Source organism: Takifugu flavidus, chromosome 16 (genome assembly GCF_003711565.1).
Source record: "Takifugu flavidus isolate HTHZ2018 chromosome 16, ASM371156v2, whole genome shotgun sequence".
In the NCBI taxonomy this organism is placed as follows: domain Eukaryota; kingdom Metazoa; phylum Chordata; class Actinopteri; order Tetraodontiformes; family Tetraodontidae; genus Takifugu; species Takifugu flavidus.
In genome coordinates this window covers 3,325,373-3,351,366 of record NC_079535.1, presented here as the reverse complement: position 1 = coordinate 3,351,366, position 25,994 = coordinate 3,325,373, and the positions used below count along the sequence as shown (strand labels likewise).

The following is a 25,994-nucleotide window of genomic DNA, read 5'->3' as shown; positions in this document are numbered from 1 at the left end:
ACTGTTAGTTTAGCTTTGTTTCTTTCCTTCAGTTGCGTTTTCCTGCGGTCTGCGTGTTTGCAGCGCAGCCAACCCCGCGCGAAGTTTCCCGATGACGTAGCCGGTCTACTTCCCGTTTAAGAATCCTTGATTCTCTCGCGCTGCGGCTTCTCTGGTGGTTCCGGCTCTTTAGGTGACAACTTTTTAAAAAGAGGAAAACTTTTGCCACCTTCAATTAACGGAACAGGCGTTAAAAGCATCTGTGGAAACACCGTGGACTCTATGATTCGGCCAAAAACAACCGTATTTGTTTAGTGCGTACCGATTTTTGTGTTATATGAAAATCTAGACATGCTAAAATTAGCTTATAGTGTAGCGTGAATCACTTAGAAGTTTTCTTTTATGAAGTCTTTTTGTAAATCCATCAGTGTTCGGTAACCTTAGACGTATGCTTGAAAGTGAATTTAGAAGTATGGATTAATGAACTTTGGCGGGCTGGCTGCATTTAAGTTTAGGTGTGAGGCTTGTAACCGGAAGTATGTGTGTTATTTACCTGACAGTTGCCGAGTAGTGAAACATGGAAGACCCAAACAGACCTCAGCGTAAGTTGTCCACAGCGGGAGACAGCTTGTACAAAGTCCTGGGCCTGGAGAAAGGAGCATCTGCCGATGACATTAAAAAAGCATACAGGTGAGGCGTCTAGTAAAAAACAATGGATTGCATGTGGTACATTAGGGCCCTCTTAATTAGTTGTTGAATGGTTTAAAGTCCAACCTATTAAATGTAGTTTGGTTATCAGGGTTCTGTCACTCTCTGACCTGGGTCTCAACTGTTCCTGTGAGTGTTCTGCTCCACCCAGCTGGTTTCCCTCCAACTGCTTTTCCTTTTGAAATCTGTAATGGTTCAGATATAAATCCTAGCTGACTGTGATATAGGGATACATAATAATGTCTTATGTACCCAAATAATGTCATGTCAGTTTTCTATTGAAATCCATGGATCACTCACCAATGAGTCAAACCAAATCATAATACAATTGTGTTTTTAGCAGAAGGTTTGCTTTTGGTGTGTGTGTGTCTCTTTCAGTCTCAGTGCAGGCCACTTTATAACCGCTAATATACTTGTCTTCAGAAAATTGGCTTTGAGACATCACCCTGACAAGAATCCAGACAATCCAGAAGCTGCTGAAAAATTTAAAGAGATCAACAATGCCAACTCTATTCTCACTGACGAGAACAAACGGAAGATTTATGATGAATATGGATCCATGGGCCTCTATGCTGCAGAGCAGTTTGGGGAAGAGGGGGTCAAATATTATTTCCTCATGTCCAAGTGCTGGTTCAAGGTAGGTGGCATGTGGTTTGAAAGGCCTACAGGTGCAACAACTATGGAAGACAGTTCAATTAAAGTTGTTTAAAATCTATGCATTGTGTCTTCCCTTCCTCCCTGGTCAGGCTCTCCTGGTGTGCTGCAGCATTTTCACGTGCTGCTGCTGTTTCTGTTGCTGCTGCTTTTGCTGCGGGAAGTGCAAAGGTTCGGAAGAGGAGGACTTCGTCTATATTGACCCTGAGGACCTTGAGGCAGAAATCAGAGAAGAAGAAGGAGGTATGTAACTCAGACACTCAAGCGTCCATAAAACGTCTTGTCTCATCATTTAGTTATGTCAGGTGCTGGAATGTGTCAAACTGAAACTAGAAGCAGTGTGTACTTTTTCTTTACACATCGTCTGGGCGCCTCCTGAATTGGACAATTTTGTTGTCTTTGAGTTTGACTGATGGATTTCAATTTGTTCCATGGGCCAATCCTGGATGAGCAGCCGCAGCGCAGCCTCATTCCCGTTAGCATGCTGACTGCAGAGTCCTCTGGCATCACCTGAGATTTGTCGCCAGATGAATGTTAAACATGAGGAGAAAGCAATGTGGCTCCTGCGCCATTGTGACAGTAACCTAAGAGAGTGTGGGATTCCTCAGTGTTAAATTCTGTTTCACAGCACAGGACCATGTAGTAAGTAATCAGCCCACCCGTAGTGAAGCTACAGTCATAGTTGTGGCCCCATCAGGTGAAGCTGTCATCTCTACAGGTAACGTTTGAGTCTCTAGACTCAGCTGTTCCTGCTTTGTCCCGCTTGGCTAATCTGGCTGATCCTGAACCACTATGGAAGGTGGTCTTGGTTGCTTCTGTGCATGGATGGGCATCATGCAATCTGCTTGTATGTTTTAAGTTTAATGCACATATTTCCAGATGAAATTGGCAACAACCCAAAGACTTAAAAAAAATAAAAAAATCACAGTTGCACAATCAGATTTTAAGCTTGTAAGGTAATTACAGTTTAATGAAAATGCCCATCCCTCCTCCTAACCCAGCAGGCTGATGCTAATACTGCTCATGTTTGTGGCGTTAATAACCAGCAAATTAACATCATTTCTAACTCTGCTTTTTTAATTCAATTTTAAATTAAAACCATTTTACCATAATGATCTCTCAAAAATGCTGAGACTGAACATCATTTAAGGGGATTCTATTCTTACTCAGTAACATTTCTAATATTAACAACGCCAGCTCATTTCCTGCTGTAAGTAACAGTCACTCCCAGTTTGCAGAACCAGTTAGTGGAACTGGAACTGACAAAGTGATTTACAGCTCAAACTAAATGAATTTCAGCCTCTTTAGGGAGACTTGGTGTCAGTTGTAGAAGGTTAAGTGGAGCCATTGTTCCTCTTTGCTCAGTTTAAAGGGAACATTTGTGATTTTTTTTTTTTAAATACTCGTATATGTCTTTAAATATTTGTTTTCATGCCCGCAGATGAAAACAGACCAATTGTCATTCAGCCTCAAGCATCCAATGGCACCTTCGGACCCTGATCCGTGACTGAGGCACTCAGAAGGGCTCGGTCAAAGCAGCACTGGGATGGGTAAAATGAGCCTGATGATTTGTTTAGACTGTCTGTGTGGCTCCTCCCTGCACTTCTAAACAAGACAAACACCAACCTGAATATGCACATAGATTCTCTGTGCCAGTGAGTTATTTGAACTAATACCAATTCTATTGTCCCAGTACAGTACCTGTATTTCTGCAGCATGTAAAAAGCCACACAGAGCAATGTTTTGGAAGAGTCCTTTTTATCCTGCACTTTAATATCACAAGAATTCATTTATAAAATGTCAAAGTTGCCAACGACGGACATTTTGCAACAAGTTGGATAAAAACAACAGGATTAATTTATCACTTTAAAATTCCTCCAACGTTTTATTATTGATTTTGTTTTCGTCCTTTAAATGTTTTCGAAAATTGACAATATACAAAATGCCCCATTCTGTCTGATAATTGATGCCTACTTTTAACCCGAGAGTTGATTCTAAGCCTGAACGGTGTGTTTCCTTTGGAGTTTAATTAACAGAGCTCAGGGACAAACTGACACTTGTTAATTTTCTGAAGATACAAACTGTCTTCACATATAAATATGTAAAATTGTAACTGGAAACCTGTGTAATTTCTTGCCTTTTCATTGCTATGGAGCTGCGTTAGCATTAAAAACAGCCAAACCTGCACAGGCGTGAGGCTGTATAAACTCCACCACAGCTTAACTCTTGTTTCCAGTGTTGCAAAAACGGTGTGTTTGTGACAGGCTAAGCCTGATTAGCATCCTCTGTGGAAAATCTTTTACAAACACATGCACCTAGTTTTGTTTTCAAAGGGACTAATGTATGAATGTAACGGCAAAACTTCTCTTTGTCACGTTTTCTAGTTTCCGTGACCTGGTTACATAGTCGTAACCACGACGATCGCTCAGCAATGTGATCAGATTGTTATGTATATTAAGAGATAATCTTCTGATTATAACAGGAATATTTTAAGACAATGCCTTAAATTGTGCCATTGTATTTTTTAAAATAAAACTTGTGTTATTTCTTTTTTTTTTGTTCACAAGTCTCAGTTTTCTTATTTTTCCCAGGACAATAACATGTATAGCTGTAAGAGATGTTCAGTTAATTCCAGATCTGTCAATTTTGTTTATTTTTAGTGTAAAAAAATTCACGCAAGTGCTCGACTGTTCCTTCAGGTTCCAACATAATCTAAAACATCTTAAGATCATTTCCATGTTGGCAGATTTGTTTACTTCTGTAAATTGTGATTTTGGTTCAATAAAGTTGAGCGATACTGGAAACCATGGTGTTTTGGTACCTTGACTCCTCAGCCCAGCAGCCTCATTGGTTCCTGTTGGCTCCACCTCTGTCAGATAAGACTGAGCAGCTGACAAAGTTCTCTTAGCTAAACTAACGTTGGCCCCTGAAGTGGCTTTACCGGGGACATGGAGCTGTCAGAGAAGCAACAGCTGATCGAAAATCACCACCAGCCTCTCGGATGGTACATTTTGAATTCCGTTGTGTGTGTTTCTTATTTCATGGCAGCAAAACCAGCTGTTCTGTTTTTCAGGACCAGATCACCCCAGGAGACGTGCTCCGATTCTGCTTCGCAGCTGAGCGAAGGGGCCTCTGATGTGGGCGACCTGTGGTGGTCGGACCAGCTCTGCCAGCAGACTGTCTCCACATCAGGGCCTGAAAGTGATGTGAGGCGACGGGCCAGGAGGAAGCTGTGCATCGCCTGCGCCATGAGCCTCGTCTTCATGACTGGAGAGTTGATTGGTCAGCAGAAAAAGAAACGTACGATGCTTTGGGCCGTCTTTTTATTCCAAGAGGAAAAATAGGCCTGCTTTCTGGCCTCTCGCCCTCTCTGCAGGTGGATACGCCGCTCACAGTCTGGCCATCATGACGGACGCGGCGCATCTTCTGACCGACTTTGGCAGCATCGCCGTCAGCCTGTTCTCTCTGTGGCTGTCCTCCAGGCCGCCGACAGACGCCATGACCTTCGGGTGGCAACGAGCAGGTGAGGAGAAACCATTTGGCCTGGAGGCTGATTTATCATTTTTAAATGAGGGATTTGCCTTTTCATGGAGGTTTTGCCCAGCACGGTTGTTTCTGCATCATTGTGACTCCAAAATCGAAATGATTAAGCGGTCGACTGTTGGGTCCAACAGAGATTCTGGGCATGCTGCTGTCAGTCGTGTCTATCTGGGCTGTGACAGCAGCGCTGGTCCTGTCGGCCATACAGAGGCTCGTCCATGGAGACTACGACGTGGACGGACACATCATGCTGATAACCTCAGGCTGTGCGGTCGGAGTCAACATCCTGTGAGTTTCAGGAGCTCCTGGTTCGTATATTTCACAGCCTGTTTTACTCAAGCAGTTTGGAACCTGTCCCGCGCAGGATGGCGCTGGTCCTCCATCAGTCTGGCGTTTCACACGGCCACAGTCACGCACCCCACCAGCATCAGCGTCCAGGCCGCTGCGACCACGAGAACGCCAGCGTAAGGGCGGCGTTCGTCCACGTTCTGGGAGATCTGGTGCAAAGTGTCGGGGTGCTGCTGGCAGCCGCCATCATCCAGTTCTGGGTGTGTGGCAGAGGAACCTTCATGTGTTCCTTCGCTGTTCAGAAAGACGGCAGCTTAGTATCAGCAGAAACAATAACCTCTTACTTTATCTTTGGCTCTTGTCTTCCTCACAGCCTGAGTATAAAGCAGCAGATCCAATCTGCACGTTTCTGTTCTCGGCTCTGGTTCTGGGGACGACCGTCCCGGTCACGAAGGATGTTTTCAGGATACTGATGGAGGGTAAAAAGGCTTTGCTAGGAGGCTTGTTAGGAAGAGTTGGTGAGACTAAAGGTTCTCTCTGTGCAGGAACTCCCCGGGACGTCCGTGTCCACAGCGTGAGAACGCAGCTGCTGTCTGTCAGTGGAGTAACGGATGTTCACAGTCTGCACGTGTGGAGCCTCAACATGACGCACGCTCTGCTGTCCGTGCACGTGACTGCAGGTAGGCCCACGCACATGCAAGACAGGCGTCACGCTGCCTTTTGACTGGAACCCGGCTGATTGAAAGTTTTTTGTGTCCTCAGAGGAAGAAGCAGATGCACAGACCGTCCTCACTAATGTAACTAACCTGCTGCGCTCAGAGTTCAGCTTCTCAGGCGTCACAGTTCAAGTGGAGCGTTAAGATGCGATTGTGGCTGGACTGTTCAGCCTTTATGCTGAAATTCACCTTTTTTTTTTCTTTTTTTTCCCCGAAGGTCATTTATTTACAGAGTCTTCAGAATATTTTCCCCAAGCTTTTAAAATATTTATTTATTGATTGATATCCAGACACAGAGACAAAAGAAAATGTGTTTTAAATCATCTTGTTTAGCAGCTTTTGCATCATTCCCTCGATAACCTAAGCTACAAATCTTATAAAATTAGATATCGTGATAGAATATTGTATAAAATGGTACTTGTGTGTGTGTGTGTGTGGGGGGGGTTGTATTTATCCTCCCGTCTGGCAGGTGCTTTGTTTTACCACTCGAGGTCAGTGTTTCTTACCTTGAAATAGAGTAACCACAGTAACCATGATTTTGCAACATATTTATATCAATTCCTGGTCAAATGAATGTTTTCTGAAAATCATTCAGCACAGTCGGCACAACAAATGTTAAAGACAATGTTAAGGACAAATCTTAATATCACAGCATCTCATTAACTTCACAGCTGGAACCAACTTGAAGCTTTGTTTTTTTATGTACTTATTTTACTTTAAGAATAAAAATCACAGAGTTGTAACATCAGGCTGCACAGAAATGTCTTCTCAGGTAAGAATGTGTGAGTTTAATCGTTCAACATACCACAAACAACAGTAAAAGGCCTCAGGATGACGCAGGGCGTCCGTCCTTCCAGTAGTTTTTGTAGGTCTCCTGGAACATGTTATTACAGGCTATTTTAGCCTTTAATTTGGAGCAGATGAGGAAGGAGCCGCCCATCTTACGGTGGAGCGAGTAGGTCTCCTCTGGAGGAGGCGTAAGTCGCTCCCTCAGCATCACCGGGATGAGGTTATGAATGCGCTCGGTGGTGCTTTGACTCCCAAAATCAAAGGGCTCCTGAGAGGAGAAGGCCTCTCCGAGGATCATCACGGCATCCACATGAGCGTTCTCCATCGTCTTAAATAAGAACAGTCGGTCACCAAGAAATACTTACACTGTCATCACTAGACCTCTGACATGTGACTATTGCATTTTAAGTTCTTAAAGTGTCTATTTCACCTGTCGAACAAACTTAATAGAAGTCAAATTACATAGATTTTATAAATTGTAATACCTGATCATCACCGATAGAGGTCAGTAAAGAGTCACCTAATAACACTACCTTGGACTCGTATCCTGTGAGGAACTTCATCTCTCTGGATTTCTGCAGGACCCCCTCTCTGTTCTGATGTGCAGCTGCATTAATAATCTGTGCAGAGAAAAAAGAAATGGGTTTGCTAATAAAAGTGTAAATTAGGGTTTTTTGTGTCAGTTGCCTTTTATTTCATATTTCAGTTTTGATGAAATATTTCATGCGCTTTGGTTGTTTGGTATATATATATATATATATATGTGTATAGATAGATAGATAGATAGATAGATAGATAGATAGATATTTCTATATCGACAGACATAATATTTGTAGTGTACATGACTTAGATTAACAGAATAAGTTTAACTAAAAATGTTTCTTCAACTTCTCACCTCAATGTACATGTCAGTGAAGCTCTTATCAAAACCTCGTGTGGCTCCAAAGTCCAGCAGTGCAATCTGAAGATCCCAAAAGAAGGTCCCACATCAAAATGCTGAATATAATGAGAGTGAATGTGAGGTGATCAGAGATGGGCTGACCTTGTGAGCTTGTGGGTCAAAATAGAAGTTGGACCAATTTGGATCAGTCTGCATGTATCTGAACTCAAACAGCTCCCTCAGGCACAGGATTAGGATTTGCTCACAAATCTGTTCAAAGAAAGGGATATAAAAAAAAAGACTTGTCAAGAACTACAGGTTGACATGCCTCTGGCATAAATCTGCACCCTGGCCTCCGGAGCCTTTGGCAGCGTGCAGGTGTAAACTGCTCCGTGAGTGGTGTCGTGTTTATGGCAAACATACCTCATTCCTGAGCTCCTGTGAGAGGTCAGTGGCCTGGTCCAGAGGGAAACCAGGCACCAGTGTCGTGGTGAGGACGTGCTGGCTGCTCAGCTCATCGACAACATCAGGCACATAGAAGAAGGGGTGATCCTTCAGCAGTTCCCTGACAAACAAACATGAAAATGTCTGATAGGCAAGAAACTATTTACATTCACAAATAAATAAATGTGAGTGGGTTTAAACAAATCTATAACCCAAAATGGTAATACAAAGATTAACTTCTTAATGCATAAACGTATGACATCTTCACTGCCCCCTGGTGGTGGACTGGAGAATTAGCCAGCACCTCAGAACAAGGTAATTCTGTGACTGACTCACTGGAACTTTTTAGCACATTTGGCCTCTCTTATGTAATCACACTCCAGCGCCAGCTCCCGGCTCATGACTTCAATGAGGTGCTCAGGAAATAGTCCTGCACAAGAGGGCAGATGTTAAAAACACCGGCACGTCCGTTTGGCAACGGACAAAAGCAGCCATTATCGAAGACGGGAAAACTCTCACACAATGTTACCTTCAGGCAGCACGTTGCTCAAACTCAGAGCAGTCATGATATTATTCACGTCACTGTTGATACTCTTTGCCACTCCGGGATACTGAAGCAGGAGATAAAATGGTGTGGGTTTATTTAAATCTGCACTGTTGTGCCGTAGCTCACATCTGTTTTGGTTTCTCTACACCCCTGACCTGAATCTTCATCGCCACCTCTCTGCCGCCCTTCAACCTCCCTAAATGCACCTGACCGATAGACGCCGCCGCGAAGGGCTTCTCCTCGAAGTACTCCAGCTTGTCTCTCCAGTCAGGACCGAGGTCGCTGCTGACGGCTTTCTGCAGACAGAACGGGAACATTCTCATCCGTGGGCCAGGAAGCCAGATGTCAGCCGTGGCAGCTGGCCATACTCTACCATCATCTGTCTGGATGGCATGAAGTCTGCGCTCTGACGGACGCGCTCGAAGATCTTAGCCAGCTGAGGGTTAATGAAGGCGTCGTCTGGAAGAGGGCAAGTCAAAAACATGCGCAGATTCAGTTCAGTCCGCATCTCCGGTGCGTTAGAATACAGACTCTAGAGTAGATTTGTGTTGATTTAAGGACAATCATTTTAGCAAGCATAAGCTTATCATAAGACAACATTTCCTCATCTGAATAGATGCTAGTACCCTCAGACCAATCAAACCTCAACATATGGGATGCATTGATACTGCAGTAGTGACACATGGACGTTTTTATCTCATAGACACACAGGCTCTCGACCACAATGATAACAGAAAAGAGGTACAAAACAACAGCAGACGGCTCAGGGCAGTGTGTCGCTGTGAGAGCGACCAGGGCGGCTCTGCGAGGTTTTCATCCTACAATAGCTCTGCTGGAATGGTGCTTACTGTGCTCAGCTGGCCCCAGGTCTATTTTAGCTGATGACATTTCTCTGTTATGAGCCCGGTTTGTTTACTGCAGACCTGAGTCATGACCAGGTTGTTGGGAAGCAACAGTTTACAGCGTTTGGTCTCAGATGACAGACGGGCTCTTACTGCACACATGAAACAGCCGCCTCACCTTGAATACTGAGCATCTGGCCGATTTTCAGAGCAGCACCGCGGACTTTACAAAGCGTGCGGACGATTCTTTCAGCGTTGGCTTCAGAGAGGAAGGCACTACGGTCCAGAATGGACTGTTTATCACCTTCAAAAACAGAGAAAACATGCTAAGTTCTAACCACAATCAAAATGTAGGCAGAGTGAGAAGCCATTAGGGGCGAGTGCAGCCTCAGGCTATCACAACAAAGCAGGTATCGTCCCATCACCTTGTTGATGGGGTCTTAAAGTCTTCTTTGCCACCTCGGCGATGGCGCCGATCCCGAGTCCGACTGCCAAACCTGCGAAAAGAATCAAGTCGCTCACAAATAGGAAAAACAAAGTTGACCTCAGCGACCCCCACTTAGAAACCGGTGAACACACTCGCCTCCGAAATTGACCAGCCGGCCAATCCGAGTGACGGGCACCTTCCTCTCTCTGGCTCTGTCGCTGAGCTGGAACACAGAGTGTGAGCGTGATTCACATAAAAAGGCATCGACACGTCCGGTGTGGAAACAGCCAGCAGTGATCATCACGTTACCGCTTGCTTGTGCTGCTTGGTGTCTTTTTTCTTGGCATTTTCTGCCGATTTCTGCGGCTCCCCCGCAGAGTCGTCCTGGGTGAACAGCCGGGCGTGTCTAGAGAACAGTCGCCTGGGCCACTCCCAGTGGTCCTTTTTAGGTCCGGGCCTCCTACCGCAGCTCCACTGCCCAGCGTTCACACTCCTGATGACCCCGCCGCCAAAACAAGCCGCCATGGTTGAATACCTGTGAGCTGGCTCTGCCGCCACTCCGTGGAGCTCCGGTTTATTCAAAGTCTCCTGGAATGTAAATTATGATTTCTATAAATAAAACATGTAGCATCACATTCTTGGCCCAAGTAAGATGTTTGTTAAATTAAAAAACTAGCAAGTTAGCTCATCTTAGTATTAAGCATGGAGACTGGGCTCCTGTTACAACACTTTAAATAGTCAGGTTAGCTGCTAAGCTAAGCTAAGCTAAGTGAAGGCTGCTGGCTTTTTTTTAGTAAAGATGTAACCGTTTTATTTGTATTTAATCAAGCAGGAATTATCAAAAATATATCTCCAATTTAGACATTAAGGATTCAATTACACAGCCCTGACTGACTTCCCCCATCTTTTGGACCACATCCACTAAAGACTTTTAATTATTTACAGCTGTCAAAACAACGGAGCTAATTTAAGTTCTAATTTTGAACCACAAACCTTTAAGACAGATTACTCAAACCTCCTGCAGCTACAGCTGATTTTATTGGTATTATTAAATTTCGTTAAAAGCAACTTTTTATTCAGTGTCCTTATTTGAATCGGTTAAAAGTTAAACAGCAATATTGACCTGGGTTATTGATGGGCTCAAGGGCCACTGAAGGTCCCTGGAGCCCCCTACATGTATGATTGGCTGTATCTTCGCTTTGTTGGTGTTGATGAGGTGATGAGGGCAGAACCACAGAAAGAATCTGGATCGCATGTTAGTGAAACTCTATCTGTCACAAGCAGGCTCACCCTTACTGATCCAGCAGCGTGATGGAAGTTCACCAGCCTCTGCCTGGTGGGTTTGTGCAGGCCCTCCTGTGGGGCTCTGCAGGCCACCTGCTTCATCCAGCTCAGGCCCCTCCGGACCACAACGTCACCTGTCATGGTGCTGATGTTCAGACCTGCAGGAATCACAAGGGTTTATGGAAGCGTCTGTGCCCACACGTGTAGGATGAAGCATGACTATATCCCAGACGTGGGGGGGGACACACCCTTCAATCCTGACCAAAGTGCAACATTAACTTGGGCGATAAGAGATTGGAGACTCTTGGAGCAAACACGGCCCCATTATCATTCAATCAAACACTTAAACGGCTGATTTCCCCTCATAATTAAAGCAAACTCGCTCACCTCTCAGGAGATGTCCTCTCAGCCCCGTCAGCATGCGGGGAGCATCGTGCGGGGGCTGCAGCGGGGCGCAGCGGTTCACCTTGACTGGACTTGACTTGACACTCTTCGGACTAAAACACCTCAGCTTCAGCCCCGCAGCGAGGAAGACGACCCGCTGAAGGACACGCAACTTTTCCACCGCCGCAGGGAAGTTTAACCGCGGCGCACCAATGAGGGAACGTTCCGCCGACGGCTCTGGTCAGCCAGCAAACTCCAGACTGGCTGCAGAGCCTGTCAATCCCGGCCCCACTACACAGTGTGACGTGTCCCGCTGGGCGGTCCGTGAAGTGCACACGCGTGGCGTTTAGTGACGCTCGTAAAAAGTCACTCTCCGTGTGATTCAATCTCAGAATTAATGGAAAGTTTTTTTTGGTTTTGTTTTTACTAATATAAGTCTAAGGACAGTTGGAAGGACATGCAAATTAATACAAATCTGTGGTTTCTACAGTTTCAGCCATTAAATATATGACTTAGTGAGTACTTATTGCCATAATGTTCCACCCAGCAGTGAACAGATTTGTCTGTTTTTGTTAAAAAGCCTGTATATATTTTACCACTGACACGCAGGCGGGATGAGAAACCACATTCATTCGAAGCTCTGCTGAGATTTGCTGATGTTAATATGAAAACCACCCCACATTTTACGAAAACAAGGGGTTTAGATGCAGCAGGGATGTGGAAAAAGCATCATCATTCAAGAATAACGCCATATAATTCACATGAGATTTATTTAACACTTTTGCAGGCTTAATGAATGATTCTTGAGTATATCTGAATAATTCAGTCAGGTCCAAATGATTAAGTTATATTTTTAAGACGGTCAGGGTCTGACGACGGATTTTAACTTTGGAAAGAGTCGGAGAGCATTCTGTGTTGTCGCCTCCATCACCTTCTGCAGCGACACCCCTTTGATTTTACTGATGTACTCAGCAGATATACAGATGTTACCGGGCTCATTTCTCACCTGCGATGATGGCAAAAAACAGAGAAAATGATACATTTATTTAACAGCCAAGAATAAAATGGCATCAGAACCAATTTTACTTGAATGTGAGGGGACAAACTACCTGCTTTTCTGGGCCCAGAGCAGGCGAATCGGTTTCTAGGCAGATGTTCTCCAGTGGCAGCTGTTTTACGAGTTTCTGCTTCTTGTTGGAAAATACAAAAAGAAGCCATCATTAATTATTAACACCCCAAGTGATAAAGTCAGCTAGTATGAGCCAAGTAAACAAGTTTGTGCTATCTGAGCTGACGCCATGTCAGGCTTGGGCTATGTAATCTGTACGTGCTGGCATATAAAGGACACGGATATCTGTGTAGACGCCTGGTTTTACCCACATTTGCACACATATATCACAAATATGAATGTGTAGTATGTGCAGTGCGCTCTGCTGTACCTGCTCACTGCGAATTATAGAGGGCGGTATAGAAAAATAATAGCCAGCCTTCACTCCCTCCATGGCAACAGAGGGTTTCCCATCAAAGGCATGGAGCAAAGCCTTTTCGACCCCTGGTGGAAGTCAGAGGAATTACAACTGCGTTCTCGGTAACGGTCACTCAACAGGCTGTAGAACGTAAACAGCTGTTTACCTTGTTCTTTCAGGAGGTGGATGGTGGGCCTCCCCGCAGACCGTGAATGGACATTTCTAGCAATATAAACATTTCTTATTTCTATTATGTTCATGCACAGGTAGAGAGACTCTACCAATAGATCCATTTGTGCATCCGTGCAATGATTTCAATGATCATTTGACTCACAGAGGGAGATCCAGTTCCTTTGCTAGCTGAGCCTGACGAATAAGGACCTGCCTCTGGTTGTCCTTCTCAGCGTCTCCGCTGACATATCGGGGTGTAAAATCCAAACCTACCTGAAATAGCAAAAAATAAATGAATAAAAAATCTGAAATACAAATGATCAGGCCAAAAAATGTTTCTTGAATTTGCAATACAAATACTATTATTACCTCTCCGATGGCAACAAGGTGGTCTCTGTACCTCTCTATTAGGGGTAAAGCAGCATCTAGATCCTACATAATGGAAAGGTAATGGGGATAGATTTGTGCAATTGGTTGTAACCCTGTTTTATTACAGATGTGCATAAAACCAGGTCTTTGTTGTCAACTGTAGAGTCCTGAAACTTTATCAAACGCTTTCAGTTCCTAGTAATTTGCTTTACATTTTGAGGTAAAAAGCACAGTAGCTGAAAACTTGTCAGCTGCCTGGTTTGGTCATTTGGGTAAAATGACCCTTAAATCTACCTGAAGAACAGCTCCTCTCTGCTGCCCAGGGGAGACTTCTTGAACAGGGTGGACTCCGAGGCAGGGAAAAATAAACCCTGGGAATCTAGGAAAACGAGAGAGGACGGGAAGAAATAAGTAAGAAAGGCGACCATTTGTTAGGCTGGAGATGTTGCAGTTAAGGTACCTTTGTGACAGGTCAATAATCCTGTCAAACTCTCCAGCATGCTCAGCCACAGCTAAAAGCGCCAATAATCCGGCCTTTGGGATAACATGGCACAGAAATTAACGTAAAAATCAGCAGTACCTATTTCAGATATGAGAAGTTTCTTGGGCGAAACGTCCCACCTTTTGCGAATTTTTAATCACTTCATCGATATCCTGATAAAGAGAATAAAAAAAACGTAAATCCGTGACACATATTTGGAATCAAGTTCAATCAAAACATTCCCCTATGTTTTTAGGACACTGTTATACAGTCAGGTAGACATACCCTGTCGAAATCCCTCGCAGAGATATGACAGTGGCAGTCTGTACCCCTGCATGTGTGGACGCCTTTCAATAACAAAACATCGAGCCACTTCCGCAAACAGATCATCTCTGCGCATGCGCAGATTTTTATTTTTTTTAATTATTATTTTTTTAAAGAGTTGCCTAATTTATAACCCAGCGTTGGCCGGAGTAGCTGCCTTCTCAAATATCTGATAGCTGGTATTATACCGCCTTCATACAATGACACAAATCAAACCGTATCCGTATAAGGAAGTTGTACTTACTCGTTAGGCTCGTTAGGTACCTTTTGTCACCTGCCTTCTCTTTATCATGTGACAGTCATTTGGTGGTAGCTATTTGGGTTTTGTTCACCAACTGGTCCAGCTCGAAATGTTTCTAGCCGTTAGTTTCGTAGTGTCGTTTCTGTTTTGTGGTACAGGCACAGCGATTAGATACGAACCGAACTGGAAATCCATCGACTCCCGCCCGCTGCCAGAATGGTACGACCAGGCCAAGTTCGGGATCTTCATCCACTGGGGAGTTTTCTCCGTTCCGAGTTTCGGCAGCGAGTGGTTCTGGTGGGTGTCCAACACAATTCTAGCAGCTTATTGTGGGTGCTTTGCAGTCTCACATTTGCACCATGATCAATAAGAAGAAAAAAAAAGTTTAATGCAGCAACTTTATTTCCTAGAGAGGTCAAAGACACATGGAATTATATGGAAGCATTTTTATGATTGTAGAGGTAATTAAATGCAACTTCTCTGAAACTGATCTTTAATTATGTATCAGATGTTTAATGCTTCACATTTAAATGCAATAACTCTCTTTAACCATGGTCCTTATCAGAAGTACATGATATTTGGTTGTGCAGTAATGTGGATTTTTGTTTTGTATTGTTTTCCATTCTAGGTGGTTTTGGGAGAAAGAAAAGATGAAGCCATATGTTGAGTTTATGCAGAACAATTACCCTCCAGATTTCAAGTATCAAGATTTTGCTCCTCAGTTCACCGCTGAGTTCTTTGATGCCAAGGAATGGACGGATATCCTCGCCTCATCTGGAGCAAAGTATGTGGTTTTGACCACCAAGCACCATGAAGGTTTGGGACATGATCAAAATGTTAAAGAGGATATAATTCCACATACAAGTGTGTAATATTGGCTTCTAACTATTTCCAGGATTCACACTGTGGGGCTCAAAGAACTCCTGGAACTGGAATGCAGTGGATGTTGGACCAAAAAGAGATCTGGTGGATGAAGTGGTGACCGCCGTCCGTGCTAACGGTGACCTCCGAGTGGGGCTGTACCATTCTCTCTTTGAATGGTTTAATCCCCTCTATGAAGCAGATGCTGCCAATGTTTTCACTACCAACTACTTTCCCACAATGAAAACTCTACCTGAGCTTTACGAGCTCATCCTCAAGTACAAACCAGAGGTGCTGTGGTCTGATGGGGATGGTAACGCACCAGATACCTATTGGAACAGCACTGGCTTCTTAGCCTGGCTCTACAACGACAGGTATTTTATTTTATAATGTATTTTATCCAGTTCAACATGATGATGATGATGCGCGCTTTCCTCACAGTCCAGTTCGAGACACAGTTGTGACCAATGACCGTTGGGGTTATGGTTCCATTTGCACCCACGGAGGATTTTATACCGGCATTGATCGTTACATACCAGAACATCTGATCAAGCACAAATGGGAAAACTGCATGACAATTGACATTAGGTCCTGGGGTTACAGGCGAAACGCTCCCCTGAGTGACTACCTCAGCATTGAGCAGCTCGTGGCGGTGAGAGATGTTTGTTTTCATGGCTATGTGTTATAATGGCAGTGTCACGCATTTTTAAGCTTGTCAAACTAATTAATCTGAACATTCTTTATACTTATGGTAGTTTGGAGGTAGACAGCGCCCTCTGCTGGGTCATTTTCAGAACATTGCATATTTTGTCCATGTGTCTTGGCATTTCATTCAAATATCAATAAAATATTTGCATAGATGTAATAAATACAATTTCCTTAAATTTTCCCTGTGTTTGTTTGTGTCAGATTTTGGTGAAGACTGTGTCTCTTGGCGGGAACCTGCTGATGAATATCGGTCCAACACACGACGGAAGGATTGCCCCCATCTTCGAGGAGCGTCTGAGGCAGATGGGCATGTGGCTGAAGGTCAACGGGGAAGCTATCTACAACACGACTACATGGAGGGCTCAGAATGACACCATCACTCCCAACCTGTGGTCGGTGCTTGGCCATTTGACTGTAGGCGCACGTGACTTCCTAAATAAATTTTTAATGGAGCAAATTTTCCACAGGTACACTTTCAAACCGCAAGGGAAAAGCATCTTTGCTATCCTAGTGGAGTGGCCAGTGAATGGTTCTGTGATTCTGAGTGAGCCTGTGGTGACACAAGGACACACTCAGGTAAGATAAGAGATTGGCGTAGAACACAACATACTTTTTAATCATGTATAATAGATATCACTTGGTCTATGACTAACTGGTGTTTTTGATTACATGATGGAGTTTGATATTTGTCACTCATTGGTGCTTGAACGTTGTGAGATTACTACAGCATCCCGGAACTGATGTTCTTGTAATGTTTATTCACGCCGCTGGGTGTCGCTATTTCACGTGTTTCATACTCTTGCTGGCAGTCGATTGATAAGATTACAAATAGTTATATATTACTGCATCAACTGTAAAAAAGAAAAAGAAAAATCCAATTAAACCTGAACATAAAAAGCAATAATGCATTCAACAACATACCCCTTTGGTTTTTATTTTCTTGAAGTTCATCACTCTTTTCCCTCTCAAGGTGGAGCTCCTGGGTTACAGGGATCTGCAGTGGGAGCCCTTAAAGCCCAGCGGACTGAGGGTCCTCCTGCCTCAGCTGTCCTTCAGGCAGATACCCTGCCAGTGGGCCTGGACTCTGAAGCTGACAGGTGCCAGTTAGAGAGAAACCACATCACGTGACACGAGGGACAAGAACAAAAGACCAACTCAGAGATTGTTGCATTTCCTACTGATTAAGTTTTTTCTCTCTGTTTGAAGGGAAAAAAGCAGAACATAATTTCTAAATGGCCGAAGGTGAATTTCTATCTATTCAAAACTTGTTTTTTTGTCTTTTCATTCCAGGCCTGTGCCTGATTCTTTTTAAAAAAAAAATAAACACTTGTTTTAAATAAATCCTCCCAATAAAATATCCTTGTTCCTGTTGTTTTTTTTCGTGGTTTGACCACTGAGTTTTACTTAAATTTTCTTTAAATTCTTTTCATATACTGTATTCTGCTCGACTATTATGAGCGCCCTCTGCTGCACACATGTGTAATAACGCGCCAGTCGTGCGGGACATTTTAAAGCACTGACGGCGCAAACCGAACTCTACTGCAGCGGACAGCCGGCCCAGGTGAACACGCCTGCCCTGAACGGCACCGGTGAAATGAAATCTCCTCCTCCTCGGTAAGTCTCTGCTCCTCGACACGCAGCACCGCGGCCACGCCGTGTTTTACCGCCGCTTTGTGAGCCCCGTCCGCCGCTCCGCTACAGCGGCCAGCGGTGTTCTCGTCACCGAAGATGGTGCGTCCGCTGCAGGGACGATCTCTCTGTTGTGTCTGCTGTCTATTGCACGCCTTTCAGGTGGGAGGTCCCTGTTCTGCAAATGTTCCATGACGTGCAGATGGGGGGTTTGCAAGGGGTTCTCACGTCCCTGCATCCCCCCCCCCCCCCCCAGCAGGCTTTCCCCAGCTTAGGCCCTGCACATGACAGCTGATCCACAATAAACAACAACAGAGAGACGGGCAGATGACAGACGAGTTCTTACTGCACACATGAAACAGCCGCCTCACCTTGAATACTGAGCATCTGGCCGATTTTCAGAGCAGCACCGCGGACTTTACAACGTGTGCGGACGATTCTTTCAGCGTTGGCTTCAGAGAGGAAGGCACTACGGTCCAGAATGGACTGTTTATCACCTTCAAAAACAGAGAAAACATGCTAAGTTCTAACCACAATCAAAATGTAGGCAGAGTGAGAAGCCATTAGGGGCGAGTGCAGCCTCAGGCTATCACAACAAAGCAGGTATCGTCCCATCACCTTGTTGATGGGGTCTTAAAGTCTTCTTTGCCACCTCGGCGATGGCGCCAATCCCGATTCCGACTGCCAAACCTGCGAAAAGAATCAAGTCGCTCACAAACAGGAAAAACAAAGTTGACCTCAGCGACCCCCACTTAGAAACCGGTGAACACACTCGCCTCCGAAATTGACCAGCCGGCCAATCCGAGTGACGGGCACCTTCCTCTCTCTGGCTCTGTCGCTGAGCTGGAACACAGAGTGTGAGCGTGATTCACATAAAAAGGCATCGACACGTCCGGTGTGGAAACAGCCAGCAGTGATCATCACGTTACCGCTTGCTTGTGCTGCTTGGTGTCTTTTTTCTTGGCATTTTCTGCCGATTTCTGCGGCTCCCCCGCAGAGTCGTCCTGGGTGAACAGCCGGGCGTGTCTAGAGAACAGCCGCCTGGGCCACTCCCAGTGGTCCTTTTTAGGTCCGGGCCTTCTACCGCAGCTCCACTGCCCAGCGTTCACACTCCTGATGACCCCGCCGCCAAAACAAGCCGCCATGGTTGAATACCTGTGAGCTGGCTCTGCCGCCACTCCGTGGAGCTCCGGTTTATTCAAAGTCTCCTGGAATGTAAATTATGATTTCTATAAATAAAACATTTAGCATCACATTCTTGGCCCAAGTAAGATGTTTGTTAAATTAAAAAACTAGCAAGTTAGCTCATCTTAGTATTAAGCATGGAGACTGGGCTCCTGTTACAACACTTTAAATAGTCAGGTTAGCTGCTAAGCTAAGCTAAGTGAAGGCTGCTGGCTTTTTTTTAGTAAAGATGTAACCGTTTTATTTGTATTTAATCAAGCAGGAATTATCAAAACTATATCTCCAATTTAGACATTAAGGATTCAATTACACAGCCCTGACTGACTTCCCCCATCTTTTGGACCACATCCACTAAAGACTTTTAATTATTTACAGCTGTCAAAACAACGGAGCTAATTTAAGTTCTAATTTTGAACCACAAACCTTTAAGACAGATTACTCAAACCTCCTGCAGCTACAGCTGATTTTATTGGTATTATTAAATTTCGTTAAAAGCAACTTTTTATTCAGTGTCCTTATTTGAATCGGTTAAAAGTTAAACAGCAATATTGACCTGGGTTATTGATGGGCTCAAGGGCCACTGAAGGTCCCTGGAGCCCCCTACATGTATGATTGGCTGTATCTTTGCTTTGTTGGTGTTGATGAGGTGATGAGGGCAGAACCACAGAAAGAATCTGGATCGCATGTTAGTGAAACTCTATCTGTCACAAGCAGGCTCACCCTTGCTGATCCAGCAGCGTGATGGAAGTTCACCAGCCTCTGCCTGGTGGGTTTGTGCAGGCCCTCCTGTGGGGCTCTGCAGGCCACCTGCTTCATCCAGCTCAGGCCCCTCCGGACCACAACGTCACCTGTCATGGTGCTGATGTTCAGACCTGCAGGAATCACAAGGGTTTATGGAAGCGTCTGTGCCCACACGTGTAGGATGAAGCATGACTATATCCCAGACGTGGGGGGGGGGGGGCACACCCTTCAATCCTGACCAAAGTGCAACATTAACTTGGGCGATAAGAGATTGGAGACTCTTGGAGCAAACACGGCCCCATTATCATTCAATCAAACACTTAAACGGCTGATTTCCCCTCATAATTAAAGCAAACTCGCTCACCTCTCAGGAGATGTCCTCTCAGCCCCGTCAGCATGCGGGGAGCATCGTGCGGGGGCTGCAGCGGGGCGCAGCGGTTCACCTTGACTGGACTTGACACTCTTCGGACTAAAACACCTCAGCTTCAGCCCCGCAGCGAGGAAGACGACCCGCTGAAGGACACGCAACTTTTCCACCGCCGCAGGGAAGTTTAACCGCGGCGCACCAATGAGGGAACGTTCCGCCGACGGCTCTGGTCAGCCAGCAAACTCCAGACTGGCTGCAGAGCCTGTCAATCCCGGCCCCACTACACAGTGTGACGTGTCCCGCTGGGCGGTCCGTGAAGTGCACACGCGTGGCGTTTAGTGACGCTCGTAAAAAGTCACTCTCCGTTTGATTCAATCTCAGAATTAATTAATTAAGTTTTTTTTGGTTTTGTTTTTACTAAGGACAGTTGGAAGAACATGCGAATTAATACAAATCTGTGGTTTCTACAGTTTCAGCCATTAAATATATGACTTAGTGAGTACTTATTGCCATAATGTTCCACCCAGCAGTGAACAGATTTGTCTGTTTTTGTTAAAAAGCCTGTATATATTTTACCACTGACACGCAGGCGGGATGAGAAACCACATTCATTCGAAGCTCTGCTGAGATTTGCTGATGTTAATATGAAAACCACCCCACATTTTATGAAAACAAGGGGTTTAGATGCAGCAGGGATGTGGAAAAAGCATCATCATTCAAGAATAACGCCATATAATTCACATGAGATTTATTTAACACTTTTGCAGGCTTAATGAATGATTCTTGAGTATATCTGAATAATTCAGTCAGGTCCAAATGATTAAGTTATATTTTTAAGACGGTCAGGGTCTGACGACGGATTTTAACTTTGGAAAGAGTCGGAGAGCATTCTGTGTTGTCGCCTCCATCACCTTCTGCAGCGACACCCCTTTGATTTTACTGATGTACTCAGCAGATATACAGATGTTACCGGGCTCATTTCTCACCTGCGATGATGGCAAAAAACAGAGAAAATGATACATTTATTTAACAGCCAAGAATAAAATGGCATCAAAACCAACTTTACTTGAATCTGAGGGGACAAACTACCTGCTTTTCTGGGCCCAGAGCAGGCGAATCGGTTTCTAGGCAGATGTTCTCCAGTGGCAGCTGTTTTACGAGTTTCTGCTTCTTGTTGGAAAATACAAAAAGAAGCCATCATTAATTATTAACACCCCAAGTGATAAAGTCAGCTAGTATGAGCCAAGTAAACAAGTTTGTGCTATCTGAGCTGACGCCATGTCAGGCTTGGGCTATGTAATCTGTACGTGCTGGCATATAAAGGACACGGATATCTGTGTAGACGCCTGGTTTTTACCCACATTTGCACACATATATCACAAATATGAATGTGTAGTATGTGCAGTGCGCTCTGCTGTACCTGCTCACTGCGAATTATAGAGGGCGGTATAGAAAAATAATAGCCAGCCTTCACTCCCTCCATGGCAACAGAGGGTTTCCCATCAAAGGCATGGAGCAAAGCCTTTTCGACCCCTGGTGGAAGTCAGAGGAACTACAACTGCGTTCTCGGTAACGGTCACTCAACAGGCTGTAGAACGTAAACAGCTGTTTACCTTGTTCTTTCAGGAGGTGGATGGTGGGCCTCCCCGCAGACCGTGAATGGACATTTCTAGCAATATAAACATTTCTTATTTCTATTATGTTCATGCACAGGTAGAGAGACTCTACCAATAGATCCATTTGTGCATCCGTGCAATGATTTCAATGATCATTTGACTCACAGAGGGAGATCCAGTTCCTTTGCTAGCTGAGCCTGACGAATAAGGACCTGCCTCTGGTTGTCCTTCTCAGCGTCTCCGCTGACATATCGGGGTGTAAAATCCAAACCTACCTGAAATAGCAAAAAATAAATGAATAAAAAATCTGAAATACAAATGATCAGGCCAAAAAATGTTTCTTGAATTTGCAATACAAATACTATTATTACCTCTCCGATGGCAACAAGGTGGTCTCTGTACCTCTCTATTAGGGGTAAAGCAGCATCTAGATCCTACATAATGGAAAGGTAATGGGGATAGATTTGTGCAATTGGCTGTAACCCTGTTTTATTACAGATGTGCATAAAACCAGGTCTTTGTTGTCAACTGTAGAGTCCTGAAACTTTATCAAACGCTTTCAGTTCCTAGTAATTTGCTTTACATTTTGAGGTAAAAAGCACAGTAGCTGAAAACTTGTCAGCTGCCTGGTTTGGTCATTTGGGTAAAATGACCCTTAAATCTACCTGAAGAACAGCTCCTCTCTGCTGCCCAGGGGAGACTTCTTGAACAGGGTGGACTCCGAGGCAGGGAAAAATAAACCCTGGGAATCTAGGAAAACGAGAGAGGACGGGAAGAAATAAGTAAGAAAGGCGACCATTTGTTAGGCTGGAGATGTTGCAGTTAAGGTACCTTTGTTACAGGTCAATAATCCTGTCAAACTCTCCAGCATGCTCAGCCACAGCTAAAAGCGCCAATAATCCGGCCTTTGGGATAACATGGCACAGAAATTAACGTAAAAATCAGCAGTACCTATTGCAGATATGAGAAGTTTCTTGGGCGAAACGTCCCACCTTTTGCGAATTTTTAATCACTTCATCGATATCCTGATAAAGAGAATAAAAAAACGTAAATCCGTGACACATATTTGGAATCAAGTTCAATCAAAACATTCCCCTATGTTTTTAGGACAGTGTTATACAGTCAGGCAGACATACCTTGTCGAAATCCCTCGCAGAGATATGACAGTGGCAGTCTATGTACCCCTGCATGTGTGGACGCCTTTCAATAACAAAACATCGAGCCACTTCCGCAAACAGATCATCTCTGCGCATGCGCAGATTTCTTTTTTAAAGAGGCGCCTAATTTATAATCCAGCGTTGGCCGGAGTAGCTGCCTTCTCAAATGTCTGATAGCTGGTATTATACCGCCTTCATACAATAACACAAATCAAACCGTATCCGTATAAGGAAGTTGTACTTACTCGTTAGGCTCGTTAGGTACCTTTTGTCACCTGCCTTCTCTTTATCATGTGACAGTCATTTGGTGGTAGCTATTTGGGTTTTGTTCACCAACTGGTCCAGCTCAAAATGTTTCTAGCCGTTAGTTTCGTAGTGTCGTTTCTGTTTTGTGGTCCAGGCACAGCGATTAGATACGAACCGAACTGGAAATCCATCGACTCCCGCCCGCTGCCAGAATGGTACGACCAGGCCAAGTTCGGGATCTTCATCCACTGGGGAGTTTTCTCCGTTCCGAGTTTCGGCAGCGAGTGGTTCTGGTGGGTGTCCAACACAATTCTAGCAGCTTATTGTGGGTGCTTTGCAGTCTCACATTTGCACCATGATCAATAAGAAGAAAAAAAAAGTTTAATGCAGCAACTTTATTTCCTAGAGAGGTCAAAGACACATGGAATTATATGGAAGCATTTTTATGATTGTAGAGGTAATTAAATGCAACTTCTCTGAAACTGATCTATGTGCTTTTACTGCAGGTCTTTAATTATGTATCAGATGTTTAATGCTTCACATTTAAATGCAATAACTCTCTTTAACCATGGTCCTTATCAGAAGTACATGATATTTGGTTGTGCAGTAATGTGGATTTTTGTTTTGTATTGTTTTCCATTCTAGGTGGTATTGGGAGAAAGAAAAGATGAAGCCATATGTTGAGTTTATGCAGAACAATTATCCTCCAGATTTCAAGTATCAAGATTTTGCTCCTCAGTTCACCGCTGAGTTCTTTGATGCCAAGGAATGGACGGATATCCTCGCCTCATCTGGAGCAAAGTATGTGGTTTTGACCACCAAGCACCATGAAGGTTTGGGACATGATCAAAATGTTAAAGAGGATATAATTCCACATACAAGTGTGTAATATTGGCTTTTGACTATTTCCAGGATTCACACTGTGGGGCTCAAAGAACTCCTGGAACTGGAATGCAGTGGATGTTGGACCAAAAAGAGATCTGGTGGATGAAGTGGTGACCGCCGTCCGTGCTAACGGTGACCTCCGAGTGGGGCTGGACCATTCTCTCTTTGAATGGTTTAATCCCCTCTATGAAGCAGATGCTGCCAATGTTTTCACTACCAACTACTTTCCCACAATGAAAACTCTACCTGAGCTTTACGAGCTCATCCTCAAGTACAAACCAGAGGTGCTGTGGTCTGATGGGGATGGTAACGCACCAGATACCTATTGGAACAGCACTGGCTTCTTAGCCTGGCTCTACAACGACAGGTATTTTATTTTATAATGTATTTTATCCAGTTCAACATGATGATGATGCGCGCTTTCCTCACAGTCCAGTTCGAGACACAGTTGTGACCAATGACCGTTGGGGTTATGGTTCCATTTGCACCCACGGAGGATATTATACCTGCAATGATCGTTACATACCAGAACATCTGCTCAAGCACAAATGGGAAAACTGCATGACAATTGACACTAGGTCGTGGGGTTACAGGCGAAACGCTCCCCTGAGTGACTACCTCAGCATTGAGCAGCTCGTGGCGGTGAGAGATGTTTGTTTTCATGGCTATGTGTTATAATGGCAGTGTCACGCATTTTTAAGCTTGTCAAACTAATTAATCTGAACATTCTTTATATTTATGGTAGTTTGGAGGTAGACAGCGCCCTCTGCTGGGTCATTTTCAGAACATTGCATATTTTGTCCATGTGTCTTGGCATTTCATTCAAATATCAATAAAATATTTGCATAGATGTAATAAATACAATTTCCTTAAATTTTCCCTGTGTTTGTTTGTGTCAGATTTTGGTGAAGACTGTGTCTCTTGGCGGGAACCTGCTGATGAATATCGGTCCAACACACGACGGAAGGATTGCCCCCATCTTCGAGGAGCGTCTGAGGCAGATGGGCATGTGGCTGAAGGTCAACGGGGAAGCTATCTACAACACGACTACATGGAGGGCTCAGAATGACACCATCACTCCCAACCTGTGGTCGGTGCTTGGCCATTTGACTGTAGGCGCACGTGACTTCCTAAATAAATTTTTAATGGAGCAAATTTTCCACAGGTACACTTTCAAACCGCAAGGGAAAAGCATCTTTGCTATCCTACTGGAGTGGCCAGTGAATGGTTCTGTGATTCTGAGTGAGCCTGTGGTGACACAAGGACACACTCAGGTAAGATAAGAGATTGGCGTAGAACACAACATACTTTTTAATCATGTATAATAGATATCACTTGGTCTATGACTCTAACTGGTGTTTTTGATTACATGATGGAGTTTGATATTTGTCACTCATTGGTGCTTGAACGTTGTGAGATTACTACAGCATCCCGGAACTGATGTTCTTGTAATGTTTATTCACGCCGCTGGGTGTCGCTATTTCACGTGTTTCATACTCTTGCTGGCAGTCGATTGATAAGATTACAAATAGTTATATATTACTGCATCAACTGTAAAAAAGAAAAAGAAAAATCCAATTAAACCTGAACATAAAAAGCAATAATGCATTCAACAACATACCCCTTTGGTTTTTATTTTCTTGAAGTTCATCACTCTTTTCCCTCTCAAGGTGGAGCTCCTGGGTTACAGGGATCTGCAGTGGGAGCCCTTAAAGCCCAGCGGACTGAGGGTCCTCCTGCCTCAGCTGTCCTTCAGGCAGATACCCTGCCAGTGGGCCTGGACTCTGAAGCTGACAGGTGCCAGTTAGAGAGAAACCACATCACGTGACACGAGGGACAAGAACAAAAGACCAACTCAGAGATTGTTGCATTTCCTACTGATTAAGTTTTTTCTCTCTGTTTGAAGGGAAAAAAGCAGAACACAATTTCTAAATGGCCGAAGGTGAATTTCTATGTATTCAAAACTTGTTTTTTGTCTTTTCATTCCAGGCCTGTGCCTGATTCTTTTAAAAAATAATAAACACTTGTTTTAAATAAATCCTCCCAATAAAATATCCTTGTTCCT

At 44.3% G+C, this 25,994-nt stretch overlaps 7 protein-coding genes and 1 long non-coding RNA gene across 14 annotated transcripts; 4 read left to right on the top strand and 4 right to left on the bottom strand.

Annotated features, from left to right (window-relative positions):
- Window positions 1–87: 87 nt before the first annotated feature.
- On the top strand, window positions 88–4,145 carry LOC130539924 (dnaJ homolog subfamily C member 5-like). 3 transcript variants are annotated; one of them, XM_057058695.1, is made up of 6 exons: window positions 88–172; window positions 540–669; window positions 1,111–1,324; window positions 1,434–1,584; window positions 1,970–2,059; window positions 2,783–4,145. In XM_057058695.1, exons 2-6 carry the CDS (start codon window positions 557–559, stop codon window positions 2,839–2,841), a joined length of 627 nt encoding a protein of 208 aa, XP_056914675.1. In that variant the 5' UTR covers window positions 88–172; window positions 540–556; the 3' UTR covers window positions 2,842–4,145. The 3 variants fall into 3 exon arrangements, with proteins under 3 accessions (XP_056914675.1, XP_056914674.1, XP_056914676.1); XM_057058694.1 differs by having other exon boundaries at window positions 127–293; XM_057058696.1 differs by lacking the exon at window positions 1,970–2,059 and having other exon boundaries at window positions 127–293.
- coq8ab (coenzyme Q8A, genome duplicate b) lies at window positions 3,995–12,080 on the bottom strand. 3 transcript variants are annotated; one of them, XM_057058608.1, is made up of 17 exons: window positions 11,486–12,080; window positions 11,105–11,256; window positions 10,124–10,402; window positions 9,971–10,037; window positions 9,813–9,884; window positions 9,566–9,691; window positions 8,919–9,004; window positions 8,701–8,841; window positions 8,528–8,609; window positions 8,335–8,428; window positions 7,978–8,119; window positions 7,717–7,824; window positions 7,570–7,635; window positions 7,208–7,294; window positions 6,831–7,002; window positions 6,691–6,759; window positions 3,995–5,463 (listed from the first exon to the last, which is right to left on the bottom strand). In XM_057058608.1, the coding sequence occupies exons 1-17, from the start codon at window positions 11,517–11,519 to the stop codon at window positions 5,309–5,311; spliced, it is 1,932 nt and encodes a 643-aa protein (XP_056914588.1). In that variant the 5' UTR covers window positions 11,520–12,080; the 3' UTR covers window positions 3,995–5,308. The 3 variants fall into 3 exon arrangements, with proteins under 3 accessions (XP_056914588.1, XP_056914591.1, XP_056914590.1); XM_057058611.1 differs by lacking the exon at window positions 3,995–5,463 and adding an exon at window positions 6,141–6,391; XM_057058610.1 differs by lacking the exon at window positions 3,995–5,463 and adding an exon at window positions 6,141–6,391 and having other exon boundaries at window positions 6,691–7,002.
- On the top strand, window positions 4,243–5,173 carry LOC130539928 (proton-coupled zinc antiporter SLC30A2-like). Its single transcript, XM_057058701.1, has 4 exons — window positions 4,243–4,345; window positions 4,415–4,623; window positions 4,718–4,864; window positions 5,016–5,173. Exons 1-4 carry the CDS (start codon window positions 4,290–4,292, stop codon window positions 5,171–5,173), a joined length of 570 nt encoding a protein of 189 aa, XP_056914681.1. The 5' UTR covers window positions 4,243–4,289.
- Window positions 12,081–12,235: 155 nt separating the features above from the next.
- Window positions 12,236–14,359, bottom strand: LOC130513022 (putative deoxyribonuclease TATDN3). The gene is made up of 10 exons (XM_057011562.1): window positions 14,255–14,359; window positions 14,110–14,142; window positions 13,949–14,022; window positions 13,783–13,867; window positions 13,489–13,551; window positions 13,283–13,392; window positions 13,115–13,170; window positions 12,922–13,034; window positions 12,592–12,672; window positions 12,236–12,488 (listed from the first exon to the last, which is right to left on the bottom strand). The coding sequence occupies exons 1-10, from the start codon at window positions 14,357–14,359 to the stop codon at window positions 12,345–12,347; spliced, it is 864 nt and encodes a 287-aa protein (XP_056867542.1). The 3' UTR covers window positions 12,236–12,344.
- A 166-nt stretch (window positions 14,360–14,525) lies between these two features.
- LOC130539894 (plasma alpha-L-fucosidase-like) lies at window positions 14,526–17,458 on the top strand. Its single transcript, XM_057058637.1, has 7 exons — window positions 14,526–14,831; window positions 15,163–15,350; window positions 15,430–15,769; window positions 15,837–16,047; window positions 16,305–16,495; window positions 16,571–16,679; window positions 17,074–17,458. The coding sequence occupies exons 1-7, from the start codon at window positions 14,644–14,646 to the stop codon at window positions 17,209–17,211; spliced, it is 1,365 nt and encodes a 454-aa protein (XP_056914617.1). The 5' UTR covers window positions 14,526–14,643; the 3' UTR covers window positions 17,212–17,458.
- A 240-nt stretch (window positions 17,459–17,698) lies between these two features.
- LOC130539895 (plasma alpha-L-fucosidase-like) lies at window positions 17,699–25,981 on the top strand. 3 transcript variants are annotated; one of them, XM_057058640.1, is made up of 8 exons: window positions 17,699–17,717; window positions 23,199–23,337; window positions 23,690–23,877; window positions 23,957–24,296; window positions 24,361–24,571; window positions 24,829–25,019; window positions 25,095–25,203; window positions 25,600–25,981. In XM_057058640.1, the coding sequence occupies exons 3-8, from the start codon at window positions 23,712–23,714 to the stop codon at window positions 25,735–25,737; spliced, it is 1,155 nt and encodes a 384-aa protein (XP_056914620.1). In that variant the 5' UTR covers window positions 17,699–17,717; window positions 23,199–23,337; window positions 23,690–23,711; the 3' UTR covers window positions 25,738–25,981. The 3 variants fall into 3 exon arrangements, with proteins under 3 accessions (XP_056914620.1, XP_056914619.1, XP_056914618.1); XM_057058639.1 differs by lacking the exon at window positions 17,699–17,717 and having other exon boundaries at window positions 23,042–23,337; window positions 24,523–24,571; XM_057058638.1 differs by lacking the exon at window positions 17,699–17,717 and having other exon boundaries at window positions 23,043–23,337.
- Window positions 20,759–22,899, bottom strand: LOC130539917 (putative deoxyribonuclease TATDN3). The gene is made up of 9 exons (XM_057058681.1): window positions 22,778–22,899; window positions 22,593–22,666; window positions 22,307–22,391; window positions 22,013–22,075; window positions 21,807–21,916; window positions 21,639–21,694; window positions 21,446–21,558; window positions 21,115–21,195; window positions 20,759–21,011 (listed from the first exon to the last, which is right to left on the bottom strand). Exons 1-9 carry the CDS (start codon window positions 22,892–22,894, stop codon window positions 20,868–20,870), a joined length of 843 nt encoding a protein of 280 aa, XP_056914661.1. The 5' UTR covers window positions 22,895–22,899; the 3' UTR covers window positions 20,759–20,867.
- LOC130539940 (uncharacterized) lies at window positions 25,223–25,724 on the bottom strand. Its single transcript, XR_008954243.1, has 2 exons — window positions 25,551–25,724; window positions 25,223–25,480 (listed from the first exon to the last, which is right to left on the bottom strand). It is a non-coding gene; the product is annotated as an uncharacterized LOC130539940 (long non-coding RNA).
- Window positions 25,982–25,994: the final 13 nt, after the last annotated feature.

What these genes read in the sequence shown, in the direction of transcription:
- LOC130539924 (XM_057058695.1), top strand. Translation starts at nt 557, where the DNA reads ATGGAAGACCCAAACAGACCTCAGCGTAAGTTGTCCACAGCGGGAGAC. An exon ending in GACATTAAAAAAGCATACAG is followed by an intron (nt 670 to 1,110) that starts GTGAGGCGTCTA and finishes ACTTGTCTTCAG; the next exon opens with AAAATTGGCTTTGAGACATC. An exon ending in AATCAGAGAAGAAGAAGGAG is followed by an intron (nt 1,585 to 1,969) that starts GTATGTAACTCA and finishes TCTGTTTCACAG; the next exon opens with CACAGGACCATGTAGTAAGT.
- LOC130539928 (XM_057058701.1), top strand. Translation starts at nt 4,290, where the DNA reads ATGGAGCTGTCAGAGAAGCAACAGCTGATCGAAAATCACCACCAGCCT. An exon ending in CACCACCAGCCTCTCGGATG is followed by an intron (nt 4,346 to 4,414) that starts GTACATTTTGAA and finishes TCTGTTTTTCAG; the next exon opens with GACCAGATCACCCCAGGAGA. An exon ending in CATGACTGGAGAGTTGATTG is followed by an intron (nt 4,624 to 4,717) that starts GTCAGCAGAAAA and finishes CCCTCTCTGCAG; the next exon opens with GTGGATACGCCGCTCACAGT.
- coq8ab (XM_057058608.1), bottom strand. Translation starts at nt 11,519, where the DNA reads ATGCTGACGGGGCTGAGAGGACATCTCCTGAGAG. An exon ending in GAGCAACGTGCTGCCTGAAG is followed by an intron (nt 8,429 to 8,527) that starts GTAACATTGTGT and finishes CCTCTTGTGCAG; the next exon opens with GACTATTTCCTGAGCACCTC. An exon ending in TTGACCCACAAGCTCACAAG is followed by an intron (nt 7,636 to 7,716) that starts GTCAGCCCATCT and finishes TGGGATCTTCAG; the next exon opens with ATTGCACTGCTGGACTTTGG.
- LOC130513022 (XM_057011562.1), bottom strand. Translation starts at nt 14,359, where the DNA reads ATGATCTGTTTGCGGAAGTGGCTCGATGTTTTGTTATTGAAAGGCGTC. An exon ending in TGATTAAAAATTCGCAAAAG is followed by an intron (nt 14,023 to 14,109) that starts GTGGGACGTTTC and finishes GTTATCCCAAAG; the next exon opens with GCCGGATTATTGGCGCTTTT. An exon ending in AAGGAACTGGATCTCCCTCT is followed by an intron (nt 13,171 to 13,282) that starts GTGAGTCAAATG and finishes TTATATTGCTAG; the next exon opens with AAATGTCCATTCACGGTCTG.
- LOC130539894 (XM_057058637.1), top strand. Translation starts at nt 14,644, where the DNA reads ATGTTTCTAGCCGTTAGTTTCGTAGTGTCGTTTCTGTTTTGTGGTACA. An exon ending in ACCATCACTCCCAACCTGTG is followed by an intron (nt 16,496 to 16,570) that starts GTCGGTGCTTGG and finishes AATTTTCCACAG; the next exon opens with GTACACTTTCAAACCGCAAG. An exon ending in TGACACAAGGACACACTCAG is followed by an intron (nt 16,680 to 17,073) that starts GTAAGATAAGAG and finishes TTCCCTCTCAAG; the next exon opens with GTGGAGCTCCTGGGTTACAG.
- LOC130539917 (XM_057058681.1), bottom strand. Translation starts at nt 22,894, where the DNA reads ATGCGCAGAGATGATCTGTTTGCGGAAGTGGCTCGATGTTTTGTTATT. An exon ending in CTGCGAGGGATTTCGACAAG is followed by an intron (nt 22,667 to 22,777) that starts GTATGTCTGCCT and finishes TCTCTTTATCAG; the next exon opens with GATATCGATGAAGTGATTAA. An exon ending in CTATAATTCGCAGTGAGCAG is followed by an intron (nt 21,196 to 21,445) that starts GTACAGCAGAGC and finishes TTTTCCAACAAG; the next exon opens with AAGCAGAAACTCGTAAAACA.
- LOC130539895 (XM_057058638.1), top strand. Translation starts at nt 23,150, where the DNA reads ATGTTTCTAGCCGTTAGTTTCGTAGTGTCGTTTCTGTTTTGTGGTCCA. An exon ending in TTCGGCAGCGAGTGGTTCTG is followed by an intron (nt 23,338 to 23,689) that starts GTGGGTGTCCAA and finishes TTTCCATTCTAG; the next exon opens with GTGGTATTGGGAGAAAGAAA. An exon ending in TGACACAAGGACACACTCAG is followed by an intron (nt 25,204 to 25,599) that starts GTAAGATAAGAG and finishes TTCCCTCTCAAG; the next exon opens with GTGGAGCTCCTGGGTTACAG.